Genomic DNA, 19,006 nt, shown 5'->3' on the forward strand with positions numbered 1-19,006 from the left:
TGCTGTATTAGAAAGCTCTCCCTGGGGCAAGCTTTCAAGTATTCCCTGAAGTTTGGAAATCAAGGTTGACAGAGAACCTTGGATACCATAAGGAAATAAATTTTTAACTTTTTTAAGTATCAAGAGCAGAATTGAGTGCTGACTTCAACCTCATACTCTGAAGAACAAATTCCATTTCACTTTCTATTCAGTCATTTTTTTATAGGAACCCCACCCACAAACACCATCAAGCACACGCTGTTTGAACCTCACGTTTCCTTCAAGCAGAACACTCCATTTGGAGTATGCAAACGCAGCATCACAGAGTCCCAGAATAATGTGGGTTGGGGAGGATCCTAAAGCCCACCCCACCCCTGCCATGGCAGGGACACCTCCCACTGTCCCAGGCTGCTCCAGCCCCAGTGTCCAACCTGGCCCTGGACATTCCAGGGATCCAGGGCAGCCCCAGCACCATCAGTCAGGACTTTCTTCCCCACATCCAATCTAAACCCACTCCCAGTCTGAAGCCATGTGCTCTGGGGTGTGTAATTTAAACCAGATTTCATTAAATGTAGGGTGCACATTTAGGATTAAGATCTTTGCTGTGAGGTTGAAGCATTATTTCAACTTTTATTAGTCTTTAAAATAAGTTGCAGATACAGCAATGGATCCATACCTCCAAATCCCTCTGCAGGTCTCTGCAGGAGTGGCACTAAAGCTGCTCAAACAAACATCTGGAAAGGTCACAGGTGCTTAAAGAACAAGTTTATTGACAATATCGTCACAAATAAACAATCTAAAGAAAATTTCAGAAATCTCTAAACTTAGAAATTTTAAAATTTTCTCATTGGCAAAATATTAAAAAAAAAAAAAGAAGTGTAAGATGTCACTATATCACTATATTCTTAAACTTTCCTAATTTCAATATATTGGTTCAGTCCTTTAATTTGATAACACACATCCAACCCTTCAGCACAATGAAAATGAGTCAAAGTACAATTTTCCTTCTGCAAGGGGATCTCGATCAAGAAGATTTTTATTTTTTTTTGCAAGCGTCTCCCTGAATCCTGTCTGCTCACAACTTGATAGGTAACATCAGCAAGAAATTACTTTATAAATAGTCCAACTGAGCCAAATTAATTCCGGTATTAACCAAAACCTAAATTTCCCCCAAACAATACAAAGCAGACCATGTAGTACAAGAAACTATCAGCATGCATTTTTAGAGGTCATTTTTGTACTTCAGGTACATGAACTTAAAACCAAAGAGGGACAAGTGTGATAAAAATGTACTCAGATATTTCATAACATTAATATTTATTGCTTTATATGAATACTGTATTGAAAGCCCAAGCATTCAGTTTACACACAGAAATTATACAATTATATACCGTTTCACAATGGCAGTGAGCACTCATTACAATCTACAAAAAATCTACTTTACAGAAATTTAAAAATTCTAAATATCAAAAAGGTACAGTTGAAGAAACAGGTATAAATTTGGCAGCCAGTAATTGTGACTGGGAGGTTGCAGCTTGCATGTCTTTAAATATGGGAACCGGAAAATATTGAGTTTAAAGCAGTAGTTTGTGCTTTGAGCTGGTTTGAAAAAAATGTAACACTGGCTGTCAAAGTAACATGTTCAAAAATATTTAGTTCACTTCCAAAATGTTATACAAATCGTGGTGATTCCTCTGCACCCCTAACCCTTGCAGCTCAGGAACATGACCAGGGTCACATCTCCATCCTTCCCATCCCGTGGTGTGATCAGCCCGATGCCACCTGCAAACCTTGGAGGAACTCTGAGACTTCTCTACAATATTCACAAGCTCCAAGAAGCACTCAAAAAGGCAAATACCTGCTCATTTCTTCCAAGGTATTTTATTTTCAAACATTTCTTCTACAAAAGTTTAAGCTAATGTTTTGATTACAACGTTCTCAACAGAAAGCACATTTTCTCATAAATAAATGAACTCCTTTCACTCAGGCACCTCAGAAGTATACAAAAATGTTGTCATTGGAACAGTTCTCCTGGAATGTGTTTACTCTGGTGTTTTCAACAATGTTAGTATTTTCAGGGTTTCATATGGGCCAGATTTCATGTGTTTTGTTTTTCCAGAGGCAAAGCAAAGTGCCTTGAGAGGTGAACTCAGTCTTTTCCTATAGAAAAAGTATTTGCTGTATTTATCTTTTATAGAAACAGAAAAATATACCCTTTCCCCCTTAGAACACGAGGGTAGTACATGCTGTGTGGAGATGTGTGTGTGAAATGGAACACATTTGAAACACACAACAGAAGGTTCCTTGGTGTGTATTTAAATAAAAATCCAGAAACCAGCCTGAAACCCCGAATTTCACATGTCAAATGTTGAAACTGTAACCAAAAAGTGAAGTAACTGCTAGAGCTGTCAGAAAAAGACAAGACAAAAAGCTTTCTTGCTTACGTACAACTAGGTGTGGTGATCTCCAAAAAAGTTGTCAAAATTATAATTACCTTCCAGTTTAAAAACTTTTATTCTAAATAAAAAAAACTATACACAAACCACTGATTTGACCAAACGAAAGTTCAGCGGTAAGCAGGACCTGAAGGAGCTGGTATTCACAGTTCTTATCATGTACAACTCTTTCAAGGTTCAATCCATGGAGAAGTTTATTTTACAACCTGCTTCTTTTTGTAAAACTAAAGGTCCACTTTATTACATAAAATTATTTATACAGTGTAAAACCGGAGCCTTATGGAAAATACTGCCTCTAAGTTTATTTAAATTAGTCTTGCTCCATAGGTTCGTCTGCAGCTTCTGTGGCTTCATCACTGTTTTCCATCGGGGTCTCTGAGGAGTTTTCTGGAGTTTCACTGGCATAGGAGCCCAGCTCTTCTGTGTCACTGCAGCCAGCTCCCCTGGTGGCAGATGCACTGGTGTCACTGTCAGCAGAGTGCAAATCCTTCTGTGCCCGTGGCTGCTCAGACTCCTCCATGGCACTGCTCTCCTCAAAGCTCTCTTCAGCCACACTCAAGGAGTCACTGTCTTTGTCTGGATCCTTTCTGTCCGCACCAACGCTCCTGGGAGACATGAAGGACTCTGGGAACAAAAAGCAAAGTGTTACCAAGGGGTTTGCCCACATACCCTGATCATGCTGATTTCCACTCCAAGCTATGCTGAGCAGAACTTCCACAGCACAGCCAAGGGCAGGAAAAACAGACAAAGCCCAATTTTATTAGAAGAGGTAAAGAGTCAGAGCCACCTTTGTCAGGATATCCAAACTATCCCAACATACAATTTAAAAAAAGTTAGTTTATTTAACAGGTAGCTTCATTTAATTAAGTTTCACTGGATAAAGACAAAGTTTAAGAAGTAACTTTTTTTGGCTTCCACACACCCTCCACTTGCTTTCAGAAGCTGTTTTTTGGAAATTATGAAGCCACAGCTGTTTCAGGTGTAAAGTCATCATGATCTACAGGAACATTGTACAAATACATGAGCCACAAAAATAATTCAAAGTAAACTTTGAAGAATATGTAAAAAATGAATTAGTCTTTTAACTGCAGTTATTTACTTTTTTTAACTTACGTACAGAGCCTGCCCTACAGTAAGATCATTTTTACTATTCTAATAGGATATGGAGATATTGTTGCTCAGCCTCCTCAGTGGAAGAACATAAATTTGTATCTGTATTTAAATAAATTCCATAATTAATATAGATAAACAGAGCTGTGACCCATCCCCACCCTGGAGAAAGGATGAGAACACCTGATGATAGCCTAACACAGGGATTCTTGAATTCCTGGTGCATCCTGATCTAATTCATGGCCTCAGAAGTTTTAAGCACCCCTGTGTAAATTTCAAATTGAGCACAGAACCAAGGAAAAAGAAAAGAACAGAATTGCTAAATTATGTAAAACTGAAGTATGAACAAGCAGCTCTTCTTTAAGCACAACTGGAGACCTTCAGCCATCCCACAGCCCTGGTCTCCTGCAAAGAAAATGCCAATTCCTTGGAAGCAAAAGAAGACAGTGAAATCTGAATTACCTTCCTCCTCTTCCTCTGTACAGTGCTGTCTGGCACAGGAAGCATCTTTTTCTTTATCCTGAGATGTAGAGGATGCTTCTGTCTCTTCCCCCATGCCTGAAGAGACTTCACTGGAGGCAGTTTGGTTTGGTGCATCTCTGGCTTCCCCCTCCTTGTCAAATTTAAGTCTTTTTACCTCATGTCCTTCTGCTTCTGCAGGATCATCCTCAGAGTGCTTATTTTTCACGGGGCTGCTCTGAGCACCTTCTGATTCAGACGCTGGTGATTCACTACAAGCAACAAAACCAAATGTAGCTTTTATTGAATTCAAACATTCTGTAACTTGTCACACTTTAAGAAAAGAGTAGCAACTCCTTTGATTTAAAAACATTAAGTGGTAACAAGAGAATTTGCTCCACTTTCTACATAACAAAACCTCGAAGTCATCACTCCTGATTTAAGACTCTATTATGCATCCCTTAGAGGGTCAGTCTTTTTAAACTATTTTTACAACATAAACAAAAAACCTGAGCTTCAAACACACTCCTCCAGACAAACCTGTGTTTCTTCTCCTCTGTTTGCTGCAAGCTGGGCTCTTTATGCTCTGTGCTGTCTGGCAAACCGTTGGTTGTCATGGGAGCTGACAAGGAAACCTTCGTCCGACTCACGGGTCTGGGGGTCCCAGGGCCATTTACATTCGATCTTTAAAAATAACAATGAAAAGTTAACCCAGCCTTTCAGCCAGGTCATTTGTTCCTACTTGGCAGAAAGTAGTTATACCTCTTCTTTAAAAGATCAACAGAACTAAACAAACAGATGAAGGGCTTTGCTGTTTTATATTAAATAAAACGTTCCTCACCTGCAATGTGCAGATTTGATAAAGAATTTAAATAACAATGAAGTTAAGAGAGATCAAAATACAGAGTACACAGCACACGTGCTCATGCTCCCTCTAACCCCATTCCCCAGTGTCCCATGTCACACCTCATTTTCAAGGGTGCTTATTCCCAGAACTCCACTGCTGTGATCCAGTACAGTGAAACCCCTGGAGCCAAACTCACCTGTCAGTGTACCCTGGTGAGTTCCCGGGGAACATAACACCATTCATCCGATTTAAACTACTGGAATTGTTTTTCCTAACAAACAAAACAACAACAAAATATTATGAATAAAGGAACTTTAAATCACTTCAAGCTTGTTTGCACAGAATTTCCCAATCCAAATCTTACAAAGCCCCCACTGTCAGTCCCCAAGGGCTTTTTATTTATTCACAAATTATTACACTTGCAGGCACCATCCCTGCTGATTGAACTGTTGATAACAAAAGCTGAACTCTGCATGTTTGGCTTTCAGACACAACTACTGACAGCAACAGAGAGACATCAGACACACACATCCTCCCTGTTACCAACACAAGCTTGAAGTTTCATGGAAAAGAGCATTATACTCACTCTGAAGATGGATATACACAGCTGACAACCATGACATTCTGTAATATACAAACACATTAGGAGATCAGAAACAGAAGCTTCAGCTCCTGACAACATTCCAGAACTTTTAAGAATTACAGGATTTTGGTCCTATCTGTTAAAATACCTCTGCTCCCTCTGACAAGGTCAGGCCATAATTACACTAAAATTCAAGATTTTATTAAGTTTGTTACTGTCCAGCACATTAATCCTCAGGCCTGAGTGTCTGTAATTCCTAACTGAGGGATCTCTGGAGAACAAAGTATTCAGAAATACTGAAGCACCCTATTGTGGAACCACATTCTCAAAGTCTCTTCCTGGCTCCTGAAGGATCCCACGTTCTGACACAAGCCATAAACTGCCAGGTAAGACAACTGTGTGCCCTTCTGAAGGCACACTCTGCTACAGCACAGGATTTAAATACTGAAACAAAGGACACTGGAGGGAAGGGGCCTCCCTTCCTCACCTCTGGATCTACTCTGAAACCAAATGAGGGAGGAAATTCCTGATCAAAAGATTCAGGGTATTTCTAACAAGGACTCCGTACAAAAACTGCCAACCTGCACAAACTACAGGTGGAGCACTGCACAGTGATTGGGAAACACAGCAATTGCAGCCCTGAGATTCATTTTTGTCTGCAGTTATTTTTAAATTGTTTTCTGCTGCTGAAAGCTATGAAACAAACTCAGACACTTAGGAGCAGCCATTGGGTGCACTCTGGCTCTGAGCCCCAGGGAAAGCAGCAGACCTTGGGGAGCAATTGGGAAGTTATTAAGTGGTGCCTGTGACTGTGGAGCTGTGTTTTCTCTCACAGAAATACATACCTTTTCCACACCTCTTAGGAATTTGTCTGTTCCTGTGTAATTCCTCCTAGGATCTGTCAGCAACTCACAGAGTCGCTGGATAGTGAAGGGGATGCTGCAATGAAATAGATTTGTAACAATTTAATTTTATTTTATAAGTACAACTGTTAGGAAGCAACAACATTATCACTTTCTCCCCCTAACTGAGAAGGTGGAACAAAACCAGGACTGAAATTTGTTACCATGAGCAATACTGGATTTATTTTCTCCTGTCTCATACAAAGCTGTTTCCTGTGCTCACCACCACAAAACCCAAGCAGAATCCTAAACACATCATCCCACATCTCACAGGATTCATTTAAACAATGAAAAGGAAATCAGATCACCAACAGTAAACTTTCTGACTGTACTATTCCAATACACAGAACAGAAATTGTAAGGGATTCAAAACAAATTTGAGTCATACACACTAGAGCTAAAAAAGTCTCAACTTGTAGTTTATTTCAGGTTTTACAAAACACAGTTACAGAAAAAGCAGTAAATGTTGGCATTAGTGGAACCATTATACTTCAGGTTTTACAAATAATCTATTTTGCTACAACTGGACAATGTACTCATCTCTCAAGGAACAGATCAGGAAAAATAAGTAGTAATAATAATAATAAGTGATGTGTAAGCCCATAGGAACCACATAAACACATTTTTGGGTTTGACAATTCTGCACTCAGTTTCATCCCTGGTGAAATGAGAAACTGACCCTTCAGACAAGCAACACTTTACAAACAATTCCCAGTTACCTGAGGTGTCACACACTTTCAATCCAAGTTCAGTGTCACATTTTAACAAATTTCTGTCCAAATTATTTCAGTAAAATGATGAAGTACCACGCATTTTTATAGTTAACTATTGGAAGCTGAAGCCATAAGCATTTATAAGTTATCTAAGAAGAATGTTTGGTACAATACAATATTTATGAACCATGTCATGGTTGGGAATACAATTGACACCAAATCCAGAGCAGCATCAATCTGACATGTATGTGTGTGTACATCCCTATACTGCAAATTTTTGTCCAAATTGCACATTTATTATTTTCTGAGGAAGTCAGTACATGGTATCTCCAGCCTGTGTCAGGAGCTAACACAGCATGGATCTCCAGCTTGCTCATTAGCTAAAAGCCACATCAGAGATGCCCAGATCTGCACCAGCTCAGTGCAGAGAGGTCAGCACAGCTCCAATTCATCATCCCACATGACACTGCACTTAACTAAAAGCCAGCAGTACTCAGAGAGTGACTAAGTATCAACAAGTTAATTCCGTTTTCCAGAACTGCCTGTACATTATGTTACTGAGGAAGTCCTAATCCCCAACAAACCAGAAAAACCACAGGAACAAGTGTTCCTTCTAATTCAGTTTATTACATGAAGGCTCTTAAGCTTGACAATAGTTCTGGCATTACTAATTTCCCTTCCCTTGCTCTTCATGGGTCAACCAGCAATGTTTGACATCCAAATTCTTCATAAAATCATCAAGCTTAGAAGAGACCTTACAGATCAAGTCCATATTCACAATATTCAGATTCTGCACAGTGCCTTCTTTTAAGTCACAAAGAATTTACTCAATTTGTTCATCTTTCCATATAGATAAAATATTAAATTGATCTTATTATTTCTTGTGATGTTCATTTGGTTTTAGGATGGAAACTCATAATTGAAGAGATTTTGCTATTTTTTTAATAGAATAGACAGTCCATTCAAAAATCCATTTATTCAACAGAAACAAAACCATACAGATTTAAATTATTCTCCATCAGCCAGATCTGTAAGACATGCTGGGGAATCGGTGCCTGGCTAATTTGGGTTTAGCTGTACTTTTAACTGGTGCCCTGGAATGCTGTGACATGGAGTGTTTTGGAACATCAATGCAGGGCTAACTCCCCAAGTACAACAGAAAATTCAAGAAATGTGCAGCCTGCAACTGACTCCAGAAGGAAAAGCTGTAAAGCTGTGGTTTTGTTCTGTTTTGTTTTTTTTTTTTACTCTCTCATATAATAAGTTAAAAAGAAAAAGGGAAAGCCAACTCATTTCCCTCCAAATTCTTCCCAGCAAAGTGAACTTCGTGCATTGAGCAGCAGATGGCACCCGGTGTCACACAATCACCCCTCTGCACGGAACTCCTTCAACATTTACAAATGCTTTCAGTTGACAAAACCCAAAGTTAACTTCACCTCAGAAACTCTTTCTAGTGAAAATACTATTGTTTTAAAATAGTTCAACAAGGTGATTTTAAAAGAGAGGCAATTTAAATCGGTGTAAATCTATAAAGAAACACCAATGTCAAGTTTGTGAGCAGTACAAGAGCTGATTGTAAATACTCAGAAATTCAATTAGCTCAGCACATGAGCTGCATGAATAGTCCTGATCTAAGGTAACCACTTAAAATTCTATAGCAACACACTCAAAACTGCACTTCCAGCACTACAGTCCAGAGTGAATAACAAACCAAACATTCATTTGTGCAGGACTGAAGAGGGACCTGGGAACACTACTTATAACAGCTATATTAAATTGTAGTAAGAAAATAACCCCAAAAATGAAATTTGGATTATGATTATTTTGTTCATGCTGTGAAAACTTCTCTATCATCAGAGATCCCAAATAACTTAGAACTTGGAACTTCCTTGTTTCACTAACAAAGGATAAAAAAAATGACAGAATTCCTACTCCAAAGCAATTGTAAGAGAGTTATAAAGAGAATCTGGCTCGGCAGACCTGTGCAGACACCATGTCAAATAAGATATAAACAGGTTAAAAGAGCCAGTTTGTCTCTTAATGTGTTCGTTCTTCAACTCAAATTAAAAGTTTTTACAAATTTGCCACTTTGAACAAACTCTTTCCCTCTCTCTTAGACAAACACTATGTCCCAATAATAAAGTCACATCAAGTAGGTTCCTTGTCTGTCCTGGTACCCTGAAATGACACCCACAGCCCTAAAGCAGCCTGGATACACAAATCTCACAACCCAAAACCTGCTGCTGCTGCTTTTCGGACAGATCTTGACATGATTCAGCTTTTACAATCACATCCTCCCTGTGGGGGTTACAGGACCTACTCTGCAATCCCAGATCCTGAATCATCCCCAGGCATTATTTCCTTTAAGGTAACTAATGGGTGCAGTTTGCTTCCTCAGAGCCTGGCAGTTTCAGTGCAGAGCGTGAGGCAGCTGAGCACCCTGAAGTGCTCCAGCAAAGGATGGAAACAGCACAGGCACAGCCTCAGCTCCAGACCCTCATGCAGAGGTTTGCTCAGGCACTTGGGAACAACAGCAGATAACAGCAGCCCATTCATGAGCTGTCCCTGGGAGAACATTACCCATTCTGTGGGCAATGAAGCATGAACAAAGAGCTGGGGGAGGCGGGAGAGAGGGAGCATAAAGGATAGGTTTGTTTTGAAATTCCTGCAGTGAAGCAGCCCGGTATAAATATTGGGGAGCTGAGAACAAGCTGAATTTCACATTCTTAGAAGTCTCCTACATGAGAGCAATCGTGGGGGGAAGAGGAGATCTGACTTAAAACTCCTAAACTGCAAATAAATGAAGTAGCATGGAACAATGCCAGTATAAATGACAAATACAATACTGAGGACATGTCAGTAGTACCCCTGAACCTGAAATTTCAGAGTATCAGGAAAGGCAAGATTTAGAACATGCCCATTTATCAAGAAGCTGAGAAAAATGCTGAAAGTCTCTTAACAAGCACTGAGCACCACAAGCAGGATGACTCAGCTCATGGCAAGTTTGTAATCCAGTTTAACAACAAAAATACTAGGTAAGCTAGTAAAAAGGACACACCAAATAAGACAAAAACATCAGGAGCTTTATTTGAAAGGAAACAAAAACTTCCAAAATTAGAAAACCAGCAAAGGGCACAGATACATTTCAGTCTAGGACACTGTCATCAACAGAGCAAACACCCCATGTCCTTCAGCAGTATCACTTCAGCTAGAAATCTGAATCTGGCATAATTTAGTAATTCCAGCCCAGGTACACCTTTGCCTCCTGGTCACACCCTGCTTCTCACAGCATGGTTTCTTCAAAAGCCAGTGAACTGCCACAAAACAATCAGGAACTGAACACCAGAAGACCTCTGTCCATTTGGCATTTCAAAATGCACTAGAAGAAGTCTGACTTGACTGGCTATTTAATCTCTTAAATGCACACAGTAATATGATACTTCTTTGAACTGCACTGTGTAAAAACTAAACACATATTGAAAAAACAAAATGAATGTCAGCACAGCATGTCACATGTCACACTTTTCATTCAGTGACACAATAATAAAGTTCAGAAACTATTGTAATGTATTTCCAAAGTGTATATTTGCTTCTGCTCATCCATTCAAGCAAGCAAAATGAACAGTCACAGAGACAGTACAAACTACTATGTTACAAACAGGGGAAATATGTTTGTTATCCTGATCATAGAAAACAAAGGATACATACCCATTAAATCCAGTAACAATTTTCAGGATTCTTTCTTTCATCTCTTCAAAGGGAATATATTCCACGTTTGGATTGGGGGGCCCTCTTGGTTCAGGAGCTGAGGTTCTGAAATCATCCATGACTTTCTCCAGTTTGAAAATAAAATAGCCTTTAAACTGAGACCACTGAACCCTGCATAAAACACAAGCATTGAGACACAGGCAAGTTAGTCCTAAAGCCAAGAACAACAGTGTGAGTTTATGTTTGCATAGCAGCCTTCACCCTGGCATGCCAGCCCTGAGATAAACGAGGCAAGTAATGCAGGGCTGTTTTCCTTCCTGAGTTTAGAGCACGGGAACTATTTCAACAATTACATGGAACAATGGAGCACAAATCAACTGCCACCAACAGCAGGGGAAGCCATTTCCCTTAAGAACCAATATCTATGGACAAGGCAAACCTAAACCTGAAATATACACGTGTCTATACAATGTAAGGGAACCTACAGCTTCACTGAGCTCATATGAGGTGGAAGGGGACACAACCAAACAAACCACAAAAACCCACACCAAAAAAACCCACCACACCAAACCATGAAGTTTTTCAAGTTTGGAAGCCATAGAGCAACTATACACAGCATTATCTGCTCCCCTCACAAAACCTTACCAAAGGCCTTTTGTAACTCCACACACCTTAAAATCATCTCATGGTACCTTTCATGGTACCTCTTTTTCTCAAAAAGGCAAATATTCCTGTATCACAGCAGGCACTTGCTGACAAATAACTGAGCAAAACTCTGACTCCCAATAAACATTCCCACAGCAGTGAGCTATTAAGATGGCTCCACGTTACCTCCTGCCTTACAGCTTCAAGTTTCATCATTGACAAAATTCCAGATTTTGACATTTTCAAGCAAACAGGTCCCTCTCACTGGGTACAAGTCCCTGCCCCAGCCACGGCAGCCACAGGAGCCATTCAGGGCCTCCCTGGGATGCATCCCTGGGCAGCACAGGGAGCCACGTGAGAGCAGCAACTGATTCAGTTCAGGATCGATTTGTTTCTGTTCCTAAAGCAGGAGCTTGCACAGCTCCAGCACTGAAAAAAAGAACAAACAGGGAATAACAAACCAACAATAAAGAAAGAGAGAAAATGATCTTTGACATTTATCTGTAACACACACGCTCTGGCAGGAGCAGGCTCAAAGCAAACCAGTGTAAAATGTGAGCCCCTGGACAGCCCTTCAGCTTCTGCTCAAGGCAATATTCAATATACAGAAAACTATTTAGCAAAGGCTCTATCTCTGCAGCCCTGCCCATTTCTGACCCCACACAGGGCTGCCCTTCTGTGGGGCTGACCCAGCTGTCTGTGCTGGGAACCATGGATGCTGATGTTTGTTTCTCCAGCACCACCAAATCCCACACCATGGGCCAGGGCAGCTCTGGCAGCCTGCCTGCACCACAACAGCAGGGCCTCGTCATCTCTGCCTTTATTTTCTCCTTTGTCTCAAAGAAATAATTATGAGATGAGAAGGGGGGAATACAGCTCAGGTTTATCTACAGAGATCCAAACACAAAGCCCTGTCTTTCACCAGGAATGATAAATTTTGCAAGAATAGGGGAATTCCAAAGAGGAAAGCAAATCTCTGTTTTCCTTCACAAGAGACCTTCAGGCACCTCACAACAGGAGGGATCACAGGACTTGGTGAACAATAATAAAAATTAATAAATAAATAAACATCAGGGTCCCAAAAGGGAATGTATGGATTAAAGAGCACTACTGAGTCTAGCTGGCTTGTCTCCAACCAGCATTCTCCATCCAAAGCAGAACACCATAATGTTCCACTGTACACTATCAGGCATTACTACTGCAAATGTTAAATTAAAAAGCTGTACAATTCTGCAGTGTCACCACCATGAAACCAAAGTGTTAGTAACAAATCACAGATTTAATACATAAACAAACCACAACCACAGTAAATAACCCCATGACAGTGTGGGATTACTCCCCACAGAGCATCCCAAGAGCTTTCCTTGCCTCATGAAAGGGGATTCCACTATTATTCTAAACATTCCTTGACAACCCCATTTGGATATATTTCCACACTGTAAAACTTGAGTTGTTCTTTGTTTTCATTGTTACTTATTTCTTGCTAAATAGTAACACTTATCTTTTCACTATTAACCCATCAGTGTTTGAAATAAAATTGCAATCTCCTGCCTGAAAGCAGCACTCACCAGCTCCTTTACAATGCTGGAACTACAGAAAACAAAGATTGTAATGTTGTCCATATTGAGATGTTGAGAAAACTATCACTTGGATTTTAAACTACAAATTTTAATTAGCATTTCTCCCATTTTAAAAAGGCTAAGAACTCACATCTGCAACACACTGAACTACTGACACAGAAAGCAGCTCTGAACCTGCACTCCAAACCACTTGCTCAATGGCTGCTGGCCAGGTGACACAGGCCAGGTGACACACAGAGGCAGCAGGGTTTGAGGATAAACCTACCCTGCAATCAATCACAGGGTGAGCACAGCTCGCCCAGAGAGAGCAGCAGCAGCTCAGGCCCAGCCAGCAGGCTGCCGCAGCAGCTGCAGGGGCTCAGACAGTGTGTGCTCCCCAGCACTGCTGCAGGGTTCTGTGTGGGCTGCAGGGCTCAGACAGTCTGTGCTCCCCAGCACTGCTGCAGGGTTCTGTGTGGGCTGCAGGGCTCAGACAGTCTGTGTTCTCCCCAGCACTGCTGGCTCCCTGCTGCCCAGGCTGCAGCAGGAAAGCTGAGCTGCTCAAAGGCCACTGCTACACCCAGTGCAATCCCAGACAGAGCCGCATTCAAACAATAAACACAGCTGTCCTGTGCATCTCCTGACAGCAGTGCTGTTCAAATAATGAACTCATTTCTGACCAAAAGAACCAAAATTATTTCTGCAGGCACAGTAAGATTTTCTCAGTTCCCATTTACTCAGTGGAAGTGATCAGAAGTGAGTGTCACAAGAGCCAAGTCACCTTTCCTGTTTTACCAGTCCATGAAAATGACACGTACAATTGGCACCAGCTGAACTTTACAAACTCACATGTCTCATCCCAACCCTTCCTAACAGTGGGTTGAGCTTGGCAGTACAAAATTAAGATTACAAGTCACATATCCTGCTAGTTATCAAAGCAATCTTTATCTACAACTCTCGAATTTTTTTCCCCATTCATGGAAAGACTGGTTGCTTAGAAATACAGACAACACAAGAGACAAACAAGTGCCAAGTATCTGTTTTCTAGGAAAAGAAAAATATTCCACATGTATCATAAGCTTCCTGAGAAAACCCCTTTTTTCTCTGCTTTGTTACACAATGTGAGAACCCAAAACCAAGAGAAAAGTTTGGTCAATATTTTCTATAGTTAGATCAAGAACCAAACAGAAGCAAAAGAAATTTTTTGTACTCTCTGCTTTATGTACAAGCTCATTAAGTTTTATACACTGGAAAATAACTGATAAACAAGATAAATTCTGTAAGAAAAACAAATTGAAGAAACTCCATGGAAAAAATACTGTTGATACTTTTTTTTCAGAGCAGGCTTGTTTATAAATACTTGCTCTTCCCACTCAGCATTGCACATAATCAGCCTTTTCTTCCAAACCATGCTCTTCCTGTCCACCACACCAGCTTGGGAATTTGTATCAGCAACTTTGAGAGCTTTCAGAGCCACTCAAAGAAAAAAGTTACTGAGAGCACTGCATGATCTGAAACAACACCTTCAAAAATAATACTTACAAAAATTAGCTGATCCCAAAATGTTTTAGTTTGCTGTACTTTCCTTTTAGAAAATGATGGCTTTGTAGTTCTATACATTTTCTGTACATCAAGGCACCTTTCACTACAATATCTGGGTCACCCTGTGTAAATGTACCTGCACAAAGAGCTCTCCTGGGCTAATGAGCCTGGAGTTCCACACATGCTCCAAAAAAATTAGGAAAAAATGTCAGCTCATCATGAGAGTCCTCTGCTTCCCTCCAAAGGGAAGATCCTGTGTGGGATCTCAGCACCTCAGGACTGATGTGCAGAGTGACCGAGAACACCCTTGGGGGGCTCGGGAGTCCTGGAACATTGCCAGAAGTGTCTGGTGGCTGCACTTTGATCCTGCACGGGAGACGACACCTGTGTGAGGATGGGAGGATTTCACTGGGTGAATGGTGAAGGGATAAGTTAATTAGAGTGTAAGACACAGGGTTTAGGATTTCTGTACAGGGGGGTCTAAAGAAGTAAGATGGAGGAATTGGGGCGTGTCCTGTCCTTCTTCTTCTTCTTCTTCTTGGCCTCCATCTTCTGTGGTGATGGTGGCACTTTGGGATTGGTTATTACTAGAAGTGCACCGGTTAATAAGGGTAAAAGGCATTGGGGAAAATTGATAAATATTGTACACGTAACTTGGAGTATAAAGATAGGTGACCACCCCGGGGGCTTGCAGTGTGCCCATGGCTGGCTGCTGTGCAGATCTCTGTTGGGCCAAGAGAAAATCTTTTAGATAAACAATTAATAAACACCGAGACCCAGAAAAGATCTGGAGCCTCTTCTCGTCCTTTGAAGCGCGGGCTGTCCAAGGCCACCCCGGGCCTTTCCAGGTCACCTAAACAGCCGAGAAACCAGCAATCCTGCACCATCCTCCCCTTCATCAACCTCAATGATTTGCCCTGGCATACAAAAAACCAAGAGGAAGAAACTGATTTCAAGTAAAAATCCCCTAACAAGAAAAAAAAGTCAAAGTCAAGGAATGGCTGAAGAGGAACAATCAATCACAGCCCTGCAGAACTACAGCTTGTATCCATACAGACACCACCCAATCCAAATGTTCCCAGGGCAGACACAAATGTTGGTAGTTTAACTCAAAAATTTAACTGGTTTTAAAAAAGCACCTTTAAAAGTCAAGCAACAGAGTCCAACAAATTCAGTCTTTCTACCTTACTTAAACATTTTATACATGGTAAGAATGTGCCTCAAGGTATGAGAAGATGTTTAACACCCCAGTGCAGTCCCTGACCTGGCAATTTCATTGAGCATTAGAAACATAAGAGAAAAATGGATGAAAGATTTCAGTGTTTGAAGACACTCAGCTGTATTTTCAAAGTCCATCAGGAAAGCAGACAGCACCTGACCAAACAGCCAATCCTACAAAGAACATCAGCAAGTTTGGAGAAGATTTACATATAATTAGAGAGACAAGGTGACAAAAGGCTAGGAAAGGGTGAGGGAAGACATGAGACATGAAATGAGCCACAAGGGATTAAATTAAATGACAGGCTATGCAAAAAAATTGCTAATAAAATTATTTTTTTCCAAAAATCCCATACATAACTAATGAAACCCCAGAATGGGATCAAAATTAGTAGATGAAGACAAGAAACTTCAACTCTAAGAGGAAAGCCACAAAGGAGGGATGGGGAACTCCAGAGTCAGAACATGAAACAGTAACACTGAGTCACTGAGAGTCGATGAAGCAGCAAAAATATCTCCACTGCACAGAGAAGAATAATAAAATACAACAACAAAAAGAAGAGAGATTAATTTAGACACAATCTAACACTGTCAGAGCAGAGTCATGGAAGAACACAACCCTAAATAGCTCTGTTCTCTAATAACAGCAATCAATCTATTTCACACCTGTACTTGAATTACATGATTTGCTCTTGGAACTAATCCATTACTACAGATCAACAGAATTTGCCAAGCAACATCAACCAAGTTTAGAAATGCACCAATTCTACTTGCTGAACAGATCCTCAGCAGGGAACAGGCCACCTCAGACACAAAGCAGGGCAAAATCTGATGCAATGCTCTGATTTCAAAGAATTAGTAGCAGAAAGTTGCTTGCAAGGAATGACTGTGTCTCTGCTAACATGATTTGCATAGGATTCATCCTTTCAAACATGCATATCCAAACAAAATTGCATTTTACATGGAAATAATCTGATCATATCATTCCCAGGGTGTAAAAGACATCCCTCCATTCCCTTATCTCCCTGCTCATGCAAAATGCTTGTCCTGGAGAAACTGTGAAAGCAGCTTTCTGTCTTGCCACAATGGTCACTGGGGAGGAGGAGACCAGCTCAGTATCTGCACTGTTGTGTCACAGAATTAACTGATATTTTCTTCTGACCACTGGACAAGTTTTCATACTTGATTCTCTGGCCACTTGTTATAGTCATAGGGAGATAAGGTATCAACAAAAAGAGCAAAAATATTTAACAAAGTTGTTTGGGCAAACCCAAAACAAAGATAAAAATCCCTACTATTTTTAAGGGAAAACAATCCATGTTGAACAAATGACATGGCTCCCTCTCATGTATTTAGCACTGCAAGGCTTTGCTGTAAAATTGGAGGCTGGGCTGCCAAGTCTCCAGGAGTGCAGAAGGCAACTCCACTGATTTACTCATCTCCCTTTTAACAACTGACATAAAACATCAGACACAGCCCTGGGGGAGTGCATATGGCTCACCCACTTTAGACAAACTCTGCAGATTTTAAGGTTCAAACTCCAGTAAGACTTACTGAAGCAAAGCAGGACAAAACCTAAAATTGACTGAAGAATGGAGGAAGAATTCAGAGTGCCTGAAACAAGGCTAACTCCAAAAATGAAAGTACTGCAATTGTTCCATAAATCTTTCTGGAACTGCCTTACAGATTAGAGGTTTAATTAAGAAAAACATTATATTGAAGAGATGTTAAGCTTCCAGAGACCCAGCTATGTACTTAAAACATGAAGAGTCCCAGGAGTCCTGGTGGGATGTCTGTCTTCAGATTTCACAGTGTTTAAGTTCATTACAAAATTACTTGATTTAAATTTTAAGAGGATGCCATCTGTTTTGGAGAGATGCTGAATACCACACAGAACATAAAATGAAACCAAAGTGGATCTACTATTGATTCTGTTCATTGAACAGGCCATAAAAGAAATATCAGAACTTAATAAAAGGAAATAGGTCCCTCTCCACACTTCTCCCACTACTGGCTCTCTGACAAGCAGAAATTTAAAAACAAACAAACAAAGAACCAGCACAAAACAAAAATACCCCCACCAAATTAGTATATTTAGGATGCAAACATTTAATGTCCAGCTAAACTGATTTTAAGGCAGTGTCCTCAGAACACACAAGGAAAGAACCAGAGGAAATCTCTGAGGGAGTCACATCATGGAACAAGAGATGTCAGTCACTGCTGTTACCTTTGCCCCTTCAATTTTTGCTGACTTAGATGACAGACCCACAGAGACCTGCTGGTAGGAAACAGGTGTTTTGAAGTGATTTGCCAACTTTAGTAATTGTTTCTTTTCTTTTGTATCTTGTTCTAGAGCTCATAGGAGATGAAGATATACTCTAATACACAGTAATTTCCCCAGGCTGTCAAAGGCAAAATTAAAGTTTCATCCAAAACAAGTGAATTCCTTTGCTATTCTGGTCAATCAATGGGATCTCCAGAACTATTTGGAAAGTGAAAAGGCAGAGAAAATGAAGTGCACTCAGCAATCACATACCCAATCAAAGCCCTGGCAAGGCAGGGAACTTTGCAGCTCGTTCTTGGTGCACAGCCCGTGGCTGCCAGCAGGGAGCAGAGCCCAGGGCAGGCAGGAGCGGCCCCAGCGCGGCCCCTTCCCCCGGCCTGTGCAAAGAGCAGCGGCGGGGAGGCAGCGCCGGGAGCCTGCCCGGGCACTCTGTGCTGTGCTGTGCTGTCCCCCTGCCCCCTGCCCGGGCACTCTGTGCTGTGCTGTGCTGTCCCCCTGCCCCCTGCCCGGGCACTCTGTGCTGTGCTGTGCTGTCCCCCTGCCCGGGCACTCTGTCCTGTGCTGTGCTGTCCCCCTGCCCGGGCACTCTGTCCTGTGCTGTGCTGTCCCCTGCCCGGGCACTCTGTGCTGTGCTGTCCCCTGCCCGGGCACTCTGTGCTGTGCTGTGCTGTCCCCTGCCCGGGCACTCTGTCCTGTGCTGTCCTGTCCCCCTGCCCGGGCACTCTGTCCTGTGCTGTGCTGTCCCCCTGCCCGGGCACTCTGTGGTGTGCTGTCCTGTCCCCCTGCCCGGGCACTCTGTCCTGTCCTGTGCTGTCCCCTGCCCGGGCACTCTGTCCTGTGCTGTCCCCCTGCCCGGGCACTCTGTCCTGTCCTGTCCCCCATCCCGTCCTGTCCCCTCCCTGGCAGCAGCACCCAGGGATCCCCTCCACAGCCCAGGGCACCCACGGACTGCAGGCCTGTGGAAAACGGCACCAAGGCCACGCTCAGCTCTTCCCTCGGGT

General features: G+C 41.7%; 1 protein-coding gene across 2 annotated transcripts in view; it reads right to left on the minus strand.

Annotated features, from left to right (window-relative positions):
* Positions 1-727: 727 nt before the first annotated feature.
* PPP4R2 (protein phosphatase 4 regulatory subunit 2) overlaps positions 728-19,006 on the minus strand; it is a 28,453-nt gene continuing 10,174 nt past the window's right edge. Inside the window, exons 1-8 of one of the 2 annotated variants that reach the window (XM_059479908.1) lie at positions 11,589-11,806; positions 10,758-10,928; positions 6,280-6,373; positions 5,438-5,475; positions 5,048-5,122; positions 4,545-4,688; positions 4,008-4,276; positions 728-3,059 (exon numbers count right to left, since the gene is read on the minus strand). In XM_059479908.1, coding sequence (XP_059335891.1) covers positions 2,746-3,059; positions 4,008-4,276; positions 4,545-4,688; positions 5,048-5,122; positions 5,438-5,475; positions 6,280-6,373; positions 10,758-10,876 — 1,053 coding nt within the window. In that variant the 5' untranslated portion in view covers positions 10,877-10,928; positions 11,589-11,806 and the 3' untranslated portion in view covers positions 728-2,745. Of the gene's footprint in view, positions 3,060-4,007; positions 4,277-4,544; positions 4,689-5,047; positions 5,123-5,437; positions 5,476-6,279; positions 6,374-10,757; positions 10,929-11,588; positions 11,807-19,006 lie in introns of those variants that run through there. The other variant, XM_059479907.1, reaches the window with a different exon arrangement.

This window comes from Ammospiza nelsoni, chromosome 11 (assembly GCF_027579445.1).
Source record: "Ammospiza nelsoni isolate bAmmNel1 chromosome 11, bAmmNel1.pri, whole genome shotgun sequence".
In the NCBI taxonomy this organism is placed as follows: Eukaryota; Metazoa; Chordata; class Aves; order Passeriformes; family Passerellidae; genus Ammospiza; species Ammospiza nelsoni.